This window comes from Oncorhynchus nerka, linkage group LG10, assembly GCF_034236695.1.
Source record: "Oncorhynchus nerka isolate Pitt River linkage group LG10, Oner_Uvic_2.0, whole genome shotgun sequence".
Lineage (NCBI taxonomy): Eukaryota > Metazoa > Chordata > Actinopteri > Salmoniformes > Salmonidae > Oncorhynchus > Oncorhynchus nerka.
In genome coordinates this window covers 52935720-52947302 of record NC_088405.1, presented here as the reverse complement: position 1 = coordinate 52947302, position 11583 = coordinate 52935720, and the positions used below count along the sequence as shown (strand labels likewise).

The window sequence follows — 11583 nt, the reverse complement described above, 5'->3', positions numbered from 1 at the left end:
TTTTTGTCTTATTTCTTGTTTGTTTCACAAGAAAAAATATTTAGCATCTTCAAAGTGGTAGGCATGTTGTGTAAATCAAATGATACAAACCCCCCCAAAATCCATTTTAATTACCAGGTTGTAAAGCAACAAAATAGGAAAAATGCCAAGGGAGGTGAATACTTTCATAAGCCACTGTATGAAAAATACAGATGAAAACTCTCTAGGTAGATAGTGTGGTCTACAGCTTATCATGAGATACTCTACCTCAGGTGAGCAATAGCTCAATACTTCCTTAGATATCGTGCACCAACTGTTATTTACAAAAAGACATTGTCTGCCGCCCCTTGTCTTACCAGACGCCGCTGTTCTATCCTGCCGGTCTAGCGTGTAACCAGCTGTATGTTGATAGTGTCGTCTTTCAGCCACAACTCCGTGAAGCATTAGATGTTAGTTTTTAATGTCCCGTTGGTAGTTTAATGTTCCGCGTAGCTCGTCGATTTTATTTTCCAAAGATTGTGTGTTTGCTAGTAGAATGGAGGGAAGTGGGGGTTTATTCGATCGCCTACGAATTCTCAGAAGGCAGCACTTTGGCCCCTTTTTCTCGGCTGCCTCTTCACGCAAATCACGGGGATCTGGGCCTGTTCCCGAGAAAGCATTATATCCTTCGCCTTGGGCTCATCAGAGTCATTAAAGGAAAAAAGGATTCTGCTCGTCCGTGGTGAGTAATCGCAGTCCTGATGTCTAGAAGTTAATTTCGTTCATAAGAAACATTTTGTATTTGAGATTCTTTGCCTTGATGACAGCTTTGCACACTCTTGGCATTCTCTCAACCAGCTTCACCTGGAATGCTTTTTGAAGTTGAAGTTCCCACATATGCTGTGCACTTGTTGGCTGCTTTTCCTTCACTCTGTGGTCCAACTCATCCCAAACCATCTCATTTGGGTTGAGGTCGGGTGATCTGATGCAGCACTCCATCACTCTCCTTGATCAAATAGCCCTTACACAGCCTGGAGGTGTGTTGGGTCATTGTCCTGTTGTAAAAAAAAAAATGATAGTCCCACTAAGTGCAAACCAGATGTGATGGTGTATCACTGCAGAATGCTGTGTTAACCATGCTGGTTGTCACCAGCAAAGCAACCCCACACCATCACACCTCCTCCTCCATGCTTCACGGTGGGAACCACACATGCGGAGATCATCCATTCACCTACTCTGCGTCTCACAAAGACACAGTGGTTGGAACCAAAAATCTCAAATTTGGACTCATCAGACCAAAGGACAGATTTCCACCAGTCTAATATCCATTGCTCGTGTTTCTTGGCCCAAGCAAGTATCTTCTTATTATTGGTGGTTTCTTTGCAGCAATTCAACCACGAGGGCCTGATTCACACAGTCTCCTCTGAACAGTTGATGTTGAGATGTTACTTGATGTCTGTTACTTGAGCTCTGTGAAGCATTTATTTGGTCTGCAATTTCTGAGGCAATTAACTCTAATGAACCTATTCTCTGCAGCAGAGGTAACTCTGGGTCTTTCTTTCCTATGGCGGCCCTCATGAGAGCCAGTTTCATCAAAGCACTTGATGGTTTTTGCGACTGCACTTGAAGAAACGTTCAAAGTTCTTAAAATGTTCCTCATTGACTAACCTTCACATTTTAAAGTAATGGATTGTTGTTTCTCTTTGCTTATTTGAGCTGTTCTTGCCATAATATGGACTTGGTCTTTTACCAGATAGGGCTATCTTCTGTATACACCCCCTACCTTGTCACAACACAACTGATTGGCTCAAATGTATTAATTAAGAAGGAAAGAATTTCCACAAATTAACTTTTAACAAGGCACACCTGTTAATTGAAATGCATTCCAGTTGACTACCTCATGAAGCTGGTTGAGAGAATGGCAAGAGTGCAAAGCTGTCATCAAGGCAAAGGGTGGCTAATTTAAAGAATCTAAAATCGAAATAGCAACCAAAAAACTGTTAAACCAAAAAACTATGTGATTCCATATGTGTTGTTTAATAGTTTATTATTCTACATTGTAGAAAATAGTACAAATTAAGAAAAACCCTTGAATTAGTAGTTGTGTCCAAACTTTTGACTGGTACTGTATACTGTTCTCGACAGTTCGTTCTAATATTTCAACTACTGTACATTGCATTTTAGTTGCACTGTTTATACACTGCGCATATTTATTTATATACTGCATTCTTGATTCATTAATATATCTACTGTACATATCATTCCTAGTATATCTTGTATAAATTCATCCGCTGTAGACACGTATAGATTGCATTTGGATTATTGTTACAGTGCTATTTGGATTGTTAATTTGTTACGATTTTTCTAGATTAAAAAATATATATATATTTAATTGATTGTGTAACTTTGACATTTTACTGCATTGTTAGCAAGTAGCATAAGCATTTCGCTGCACCCGCTATAACATCTGCTAAACTGTGTACGCAACCAATAAACTGATTTGGTGAGACTATTTGTTCAGGATGAATTGTTTGTCTTGGCGAAATAAAGTGTCAGTTTTAGATGGTTTTCTCCACCAGGTCATGGCATTGAAGTGACACTAGTTTGTATCTCAAGGACATTCCCTTCACAGGAATGTGATTATAACCCCGATGGGATTTGAAGGGACAGAGTGTGACAGTGTCTACCGTGCGGGAAAGAACTCTCTGCCATCCACTGGAGTTGTGCGAATGGAGAGAAATGTGTGTGAAGCCCATGTCTTTGGTGAAGCCACACATGACTATCTACAGGTGTCTTTGTAGGCAAAGCAAATGCTTGGCTTCTTATTCAGACAAGTGTCTTTTAGGCTGTCTCTCGTGCACACCTTCTCTCTCTTCCTTTTCTCTTCATATTTTATTATTGCAAGCCTCAACGTTTGACTGTAATCCATCCAGGTCGGTTTTTGGATCATGGTCCAACTTCTCCCTTCACTTAATGTGTAACCAGGTAAGCCGATTAGACCTCATTTTCTCATCCTACATACTACATAATCATGTTTTTCTTAGCTCAAATGCAATTATGCAGTTCAGTGATGAGACCCCTTACGAATCCATCAATATTTAGTAGCTAAATCCCACTGCCTGACAGTCTTTATTCTGGCTACTGTTCATGGCGACAGATGCTGTGGGGCTAAAAGTGACAGAGATACACATCAGATGACAAGAATGACAAGAAAAAAACTATTCATTCTAGAGACATTTACGCGAGGCATAAATAAGATTGGCAGAATGCTGAAATGAAATATCAGAGAGAGAGAGAGGTGATACTGTTTAAATAAAGCCACAATTTTTAAGATTGTAGCCTGAACAATACTACATTCTTTTTTTCCTTGGATTCATTCCTTTTATTCCTGTATATTGGCTGGCAAGATGACATATTCCTCAGTCAAAGGTCATTCTCCTGTGTGAATTGAAATACAATCTATGGACAAGTAATTCCACTGAGAGGTACAGGACACTACTGCGGTGCATTGGACATCCCTGATAAGAAAGGTTGCTCAGTAAGTGCAGTAGTTCTAAGATTTGAATGAAAGGCATCTGCCATTCTCTATCCAGAGGTGGTCCCGTTGACTAGTAGACCCAGCTGTATACACTGAGCTAACATCTTACTCATACCTTCATTCCTCAGAATTGAATTGAGGGCAAAGGTTCAATAGTCTACCTGTTGCTGTCCGCTTCCTCCCAGCTCAGCTCCTATAACTGCTGTCAGTGGGAAAGAGGTACGGATAGTTTATTTGATCCATTATTTCACCACCTGCGAGTCCATACGTTAGCGACTTCAACTGACCGGGGATATGGAAGAAGCCCTCAACAGCACTATACATCCGACCTGTTTACAAGAACCTCCGCTGGCTGTCGATATCATAAAGCGTGAGTGACACAGATTACATGATCTATCAGTTCGCAAATAGTGTTTCATTATAGATGTCGGTGTTATTTTTAAAGCACGTTATTATAACACATTTTTGGGACGCGGGAGCTGGTTTTTAATGTTTGATTTACTGCAGTAACTTAACTCTCAAGTTAGCAACATATTTGACATGTATCAATTACCAACTGGGGTCATTTTGAACGCAAGAAGAAACTATTGGAAAAGCAACAATCGCAAAATATAAACTTTTTTCTTATCAAAACATCATTAGACATATAATTAATGTTATCTTTAAAAAAAAAAAAAGATAAACAGACCGCTATTTTAGCAAAATTACAATAATTAGCATGTTCTTTCAAACGAAAAGGCAAACATGTTATTTATATGATATTTTTCCCAAAGTACTATCCACATTACTACCAAAAAGTTCATTTAGAGAAAAGTTCAAATTGCCTCTCAATTTTTTTTAAAGGCCCATATTGATACAGAAACTCTAAATAATGATTTACATTCATTAAGGATAAGTTGATTGTCAAAGTCATGAAAAATGTTAAGGTTTGAATAAACCACCTATGTATATTCAAACATATGCTTCTGGGGTCAAAGTGACCCCAGTTGGTAGCTTGAGAGTTAACATATGTATTAATTTGTCAATTCATTATTTCATTGATTAATTCATTCACTTTCCAGGTCACAGAGCCATCTTCAATACACAGGCAAGCCCAATAAACAGCTTCTGAGTAAACATGTTTGTACTGAATACTCAAGTAGAAAAAGTTGTAGATTCACGCCCAGAGCGCTGCACGGGATTTTTTCGCCTTCGCTAAAGGCAGGAATCGTGGTCACGGGCAGGCAATAGTCACAAACAGGCAGGTGAATCAAAACTAGGGCTGAAGGCCATAACTGGTTCTCACAAACGAGCTAGGAAAAGACTGATGAGACCAGGCGAGTAACTAACACAGGTGAAATGCACATCATCATCTGCACATCTATCACTCCAGTGTTAATTTGCTCAATTGTAATTACTTCGCTACTATGGCCTATGTATTGCCTTACCGCCTTACTCCATTTGCACTCACTGTATATAGATTTTGTATTTTTTATTGTTATTGACTGTGTTTGTTTATCCCATGTGTAACTCTGTGTTTTTGTCGCACTGCTTTGCTTTATCTTGGCCAGGCCGCAGTTGTAAATGAGAACTTGTTCTCAACTGGCCTACCTAGTTAAATAAAGTTGGAAAAAAATAAATAATCTATGAACAAAAATGAAAGACAGGGCTAAGTTCAAGAACACAACGAAACAGGACACTAGGTTGAAAAAAAAATACAGAACCTTACAATGTCCTTCAAATTGTAGGCTACAGTCTGTGGTACAGGCTGTTTAGAGGTACAGCATTGGCTGTGCTCATGCTATGTTTGATTAAATCTCTTTCTGCCCATTTTCAAATGTCCATGTGTAGGCTACAGATGTGAATATTTGGTTTCTCCACAGTCATGTTCTGTCCTCAGAAGTAGCATGATGGATCATTTAATATGAATGACAAATTACCTTTCATCCTTTGCATTCAGGTTGCATCTCTTTAAGAGTAATTTAAGTTTCTGCAGATAGCCTTGATCTCAGTCCATATTAGCCATTCAGCGTATACTTAGGCAGCTGGCTTTTCACTGGACCGAAGTGAAGTGTTGTTGGGATCTCATTTGCACTCAACCTCAAAAGAAACTGTAGCTAAATAAGAAGTCTAAATTGATGCTGTTTCACAAATACTGTTGTGTCCAATCCATGGGGACGTGGTCAGGGCACTGACCTATCCTAAAGTGGGGTTGTTGTTGCCAGGGGCTGCGGCTTATATTACAATAAACGGTCCAGTAATGGATTTCACAATGACCTGTACAACCTCTCTCTCTCTCTACCATCTGAACTCCTCACTCTCTCTCTCCCTTATCTAGAGCTGGATGTCTTTGGGGTGGCTCTGTACTCAATGCTGACCCTCATGTCTACAATGTCCCTGCTACTATACCTGGAGGAGTGTGTGTTTATCTATAGAAAAGTCCCGTCTCCCAAGAAGACAACTATTATGTGGGTAAATGGAGCTGCACCGGTAAGAACTAAGCTCCCTGTTTTCAGTAGCCATCACCATAGACAGTACCAGTCAAAAGTTTGGACACACCTACTCATTCCAGGGTTTTTCTTTATTCTTACAATTTTCTACATTGTAGAATAATAGTGAAGATATCAAAACTATGAAATAACACACATGGAATAATGTAGTAACCACAAAAGTGTTAAACAAATCAAAATATATTTTATACTTGAGATTCTTCAAAGTAGCCACTCTTTGCCTTGATGACAACTTTTTCAAGATGTAAATGAGAATGGCTGTCATTCTGTGTTCATATTTTTGGTCATGACTATTTGTTGTTGTAGTTATATGAATTAGAACCGTGTGGACGGTGAATAGATGGCTGAGCGTATCATTCGATTAAGGCAGCCCCCCCCCCCGCACCTCTCTGATTCAGAGGGGTCGGGTTAAAAGTGGAAGACACATTTCAGTTGAATGCAGTCAGTTGTACAACTGACTAGGTTTCCCCCTTTCCCTTTCCTTTCCATTTCTGTCTCTGTTTCAGGTCATTGCTACCATGGCTTGTTTTGGTATGTGGATCCCAAGGGCAACCATGTTTACAGATATGACCTCTAATTCGTAAGTTTCCTCTCACCCACACAGTACTTACTGCTCTCTCCCCCCTTCTGTCTCTCTTTTTCTCTCTCTCTCTTGTTCTTGTTTTCTCTCTCTCTTTTTCTCTTTCTCTTTATCTTTCTCGCGCTCTCTCTCTCTCTCTCTCTCTCTCTCTCTCTCTCTCTCTCTCTCTCTTTCACATACTCTCCTATAAAGGCAAACACATGTGTACTATACTTTACTATAGAGATGCAGTGCTCTTCCTCCTGTAATAATGAGCTGACAGGGAACTATAGCAAGTAGCACTGACATAAAGCAGAGGCGTTTTAATGAATGCACTCTTTGACCCCAGTTTAATCCGTTTCTTAATCATTACGCTGTGTCAGTGTATGGGAAAGATCAGAGATCCAGACCACATCCACAGAAATACAGTAAATGACACAAACAAACACAAACTTTTTTTGGGACACAAACAAAAGTTGAATGGGCAGACTAACTGGTTTTGAAGGTTGGTCACACACTCGTTATGTGTGTACATAGCCCTTTGACTTATTCCACATGTTGTTGTTGTTATAGCTTCAAAACAAAATGGATCAAAAAATATATATCCTCAACCAGTCTGTGGTACAGGCTGTTTAGAGGGACAGCATTGGCTGTGCTCACGCTATGTTTGATTAAATCTCTTTCTGCCCATTTTCAAATGTCCATGTGTAGGCTACAGATGTGGATATTTGGTTTCTCCACAGTCATGTTCTGTCCTCAGAAGTAGCATGATGGATCATTTAATATGAATGACAAATTACCTTTCATCCTTTACATTCAGGTTGCATCTCTTTAAGAGTAATTTAAGTTTCTGCAGATAGCCTTGATCTCAGTCCATATTAGCCATTCAGGGTATACTTAGGCAGCTGGCTTTTCACTGGACCGAAGTGAAGTGTTGTTGGGATCTCATTTACACTCAACCTCAAAAGAAGCTGTAGCTAAATAAGAAGTCTAAATTGATGCTGTTTCACAAATACTGTTGTGTCCAATCCATGGGGACGTGGTCAGGGCACTGACCTATGCTAAAGTGGGGTTGTTAATTGAGATTGAACATCTCTTTTAGCATGGTGAAAACATAGTGAAAACAGGATGCGTGTTCTGGAATATTTTTATTCTGAACAGGCTTCCTTCTTTTCACTTTGTCATTTTGGTTAGTATTGTGGAGTCACTACAATCTTTTTTATTTATCTTAATTTCATTTAACCTTTATTTAACTAGGCAATCAGTTAACAACAAATTCTTACAATGTTGTTGATCCATCCTACTTTTAAACTTTGTAACTGTTTTAAAGTCACCATTGGCCTCATGGTGAAATCCCTGAGCTGTTTCCTTCCTCTCCGGCAACTGAGTTAGGCAGGACACCTGTATCTTTGTAGTGACTAAGTGTATTGATACACCATCCAAAGTGTAATTAATAACTTCACCATGCTAAAAGAGATGTTCAATCTCAATTTTATTTTTTTACCAATCTGGGGTATGCCTTTGTGAGGCATTGAAAAATCTCCCTGGTCTTTGGGGTTGAATCTGTGTTTGAAATTCACTGCTCGACTGAGGGACCTTACGGATAATTGTATGTGTGGGGTACATTATTGCATTATTATTGCACACATAGTGAGTCCATGCAACTTATTATGTGACTTGTTACGCTAATTTTTACTTCTAAACTTTAGGCTTGCAATAACAAAGGGGTTGAATTCTTATTGACTCAAGACATTTCAGCTTTTCACTTTTAATTCATTTGTAAAACTTTCGAAAAACCTAATTCCACTTTGACATTATGGGGTATTGTGTGTAGGCCAGTGACAAAAAAAATTATACATTTAATCGATTTTAAATTCAGGATGTAACATACCAAAATCTGGAGAAAAAAAAGTGAAGGGGTGTGAATACTCTATTTAAAAATGTAAAAAAAAATGTACATCCAATTTTTATTGTTTCTATTCATAGGATTCATACAATACATTTATAGATATATATTTTTTAAACCCACCCCCACCAGCAATTTGATAGTATGTCAAATAAATCATGAGATAAAAACAAACAAATTAATATTACGTAGTAAATCTGCTGAACAATACATCATATAGCCTCAGAAATAGTGACAAATTATTGATACGGGTTTGAACACGTTCTGAAGGCACTGTATCTTCCAAGTAAACACTCTTCTTTTCTCCATAGGTACTTTGCAGTGGTGGTGTATAAGGTCTTAATTCTGCTGATAGAGGAGAGTGGGGGTAGCGAGACCTTTCTGAAGCGCAATTACAAGAAAACCTTCAAGATCAGTACAGGACCATGCTGCTGCTGCTGTCCTTGCCTGCCCCGCGTTCTGGTCACACGGTAACCAGTGGCACACCAGAGTCTGTCATCAAACGGCACTATCTTTGCCAAACTGGTTTGGTTATGATGATAATTATTATTATGAAGACATGTAAAATTGTCACATTTACCTTATCTTTCAACATAAATCAGGTCACATGATGTCACATGCTCAGGTCACTCTTGGGCCAGATGATCCTTTGTGTTGGGTAATGTATACAGTGGTAAGAACATGTTGATAACTCTGGGATTGTTTTCATTCAGGCGTATGTTATTCCTGCTGAAGCTGGGGGCTCTTCAGTATGCTATCTTAAAGACACTTCTCTCAATCCTCTCCATAATATTGTGGACCAACGGCAACTTTGATATTTCTGGTGTAAGTAATAAACTTCCTTCTTGTGAAAATCCTGTCAGCAAAAAGAAACACCCTCTACACCTTACGTTTCCAACCGAGCCTGGTGGCATGCCATGTAGGTACACTATGCATAACCTACCCTCTTTGACCTTTCTCCATGTCTCAATGTTTAGCTTGAGATCACAAACACGGCGAGTTGGATCAACCCATTTATAGGGGTTCTCACCATCATCTCCCTTTGGTCTGTCGCCATCATGTTCATGAACACATGCAACACACTGCGTAGCGTCAGGATCATACCTAAGTATGCCATGTACCAGGTGAGTCCGACCTTACTGCACCAACCAGCTAGTCAAGGAACTGCCTTCTTCTAAGTGCCATTGATGAGAATACATAATCTGCTGTCATTTACTTAGTCCTTGACCTTGGCTTTCTGGAATGTTTTGTCTGATTTGGGTCTGGCAGTGTCCGTTCCTACATCCTAATATTCAATGTATCTTCATGAAGCCACTGGTCATGTGTCCATAGCTGGTGCTGGTGCTCAGTCAGCTGCAGACGGTCATTATTAACGTCCTGGCCTTGGATGGAGCCATTGCCTGCTCCCCGCCCTTCTCCTCTAGAGCCCGTGGCACCAGTAAGTGACAAAACAGGGCCAAACGAGAGCCATTACTTGATCAATATGACGTCTGTGTCCTCCAACCCTGTCTGGTGTGTGTCTATCTGTCTGTCTGCAGTGTTGAGTCAGCAGCTAATGATTGTGGAGATGTTCATCATCACCCTGGTCACCCGGGCATTGTACCGCCGCACTTATGACCCACTGCCCTCCGACCCCCACGAGACTGACAACGACCAGAACACCAATATCAGCCCACAGGCACCACAGTGGGAGCCTGCTGCCTGAGAGATTGTGGTGGAGTGAATAGAGAGAGTGGTGTGTGTGTGTGTGTGTGTGTGTGTGTGTGTGTGTGTGTGTGTGCTTGTGTGTGTGTGTGTGTGTGAGAGATGTATCAACAGGCTTTAATAACCTCACTATATAACCTCACAAATATTAATTTACAGTAGCTAGGTTTCGAACCTGTTGGCACAGATTTTCATTTGAATATTCTAAAATATGCAGAAATCAAATATGTGAATTTTCCCACAAGAGATGTGTTTCCATCAAAATTACTTGTAGATAAAATTATTTGCATGATGACATAGTGCTACTGGTGCACATAAAAATGACTTTTGCGGGTAAATTCCCATATACCGAATAAAAAATTACAAGTAAAATGGGTTTCCATCGCATTTTCAACTCTACTGATGGCTTTGTCACAAAAAAATATTGTGTTATTTAGCGAATGTGCCCACTCTAGTATTGGCACGTTCGCTCTAGCCAACAGCTCGTTCGGGTATAGCCTACAAAAATGAGATTATTATGGACAAAAGAACAAGATTATTTTTATTTGTCAAATGGCAGTCAAGCATCGATCATCATGTCACCAAAATAAGACCCCCGATATTTATTGGAACGGAGCATCAAGCTCATCACTTTAGGCTTTCACCACAGACAGAGACACAGACCAGACAAGGTTGGAGGGCATTTCGGTAGAATGCGTTCAGTTGTGCAACTGACTTGGTATCCCCTTTCTTCTTTTCCACCCTGTGAAGTTTATCCTAAATGATTTCATCTGTAACCTACTTAACTTCATACCTTCCCGAGTCATAGTGGTAGGACCACACAGCATGTCATCGCGTGACTTCAAATGTACTTCTATATTATGGTTAGTATATCAATATTTGAGAACAAAAGCGTTTCCGCCGACATTTCTAGCATAAGGAATTTTACCGACATTAGAAAATCCTACCTTGCCTAGTATATTATGTTTAGTTGAAATGTGGAAAGTTTACCAACAAATGTTCTGTTTCCCATCAGGCCTGTCATGACATTTTTTATCCGACATGTACATTACTCGCATAAAAAGGTTGGATGGAAACCTGGTTACTATTGTTGTATTTTTATGACTTTTGTCTTGATTGTGTCCTATATTCTGCTGTTGTAGTTTTTGGTTAATCCTGTAGGCCTATAACATAGGCTACAGTAATTCTATTTTAAAAGTTTAGTTGTATTATGCTGAATATAACGTTCGGACATATACCTCCAACAACAACATATGTGTCCCATCCATATTGCCTCAGCTCTTAGCACGGCTATGTGGAGTTGGATATGTGAGGGTTTTGGAAATACGTTATAAACCAAAATGGGTTAAATAGTTGGATAAAATGTGTATTTTGTATTCATATCAATAAATATAGTGTATTACATCTTTATGCAAATGATTGTGTGTTA

The 11583-nt window shown here is 39.5% G+C and overlaps 1 protein-coding gene across 7 annotated transcripts; it reads left to right on the top strand.

Annotated features, from left to right (window-relative positions):
• The first annotated feature begins 2625 nt into the window (after nt 1–2625).
• Nucleotides 2626–11564, top strand: LOC115135562 (organic solute transporter subunit alpha-like). 7 transcript variants are annotated; one of them, XM_029670367.2, is made up of 10 exons: nt 2664–2699; nt 2892–2943; nt 3625–3866; nt 5814–5965; nt 6492–6565; nt 8762–8920; nt 9164–9275; nt 9428–9574; nt 9783–9888; nt 9989–11564. In XM_029670367.2, exons 3-10 carry the CDS (start codon nt 3791–3793, stop codon nt 10153–10155), a joined length of 993 nt encoding a protein of 330 aa, XP_029526227.1. In that variant the 5' UTR covers nt 2664–2699; nt 2892–2943; nt 3625–3790; the 3' UTR covers nt 10156–11564. The 7 variants fall into 7 exon arrangements, with proteins under 7 accessions (XP_064879622.1, XP_064879621.1, XP_029526226.1 ...); XM_029670368.2 differs by having other exon boundaries at nt 2682–2699; nt 3682–3866; XM_065023550.1 differs by having other exon boundaries at nt 2626–2943; nt 3682–3866.
• The last annotated feature ends 19 nt before the right edge of the window (nt 11565–11583 follow it).

Coding starts and splice junctions, on each gene's coding strand:
- LOC115135562 (XM_065023550.1), top strand. CDS start 3,791: ATGGAAGAAGCCCTCAACAGCACTATACATCCGACCTGTTTACAAGAA. Junction 8,921..9,163: donor CCCCGCGTTCTGGTCACACG/GTAACCAGTGGC, acceptor GTTTTCATTCAG/GCGTATGTTATTCCTGCTGA. Junction 9,889..9,988: donor CTCTAGAGCCCGTGGCACCA/GTAAGTGACAAA, acceptor GTCTGTCTGCAG/TGTTGAGTCAGCAGCTAATG.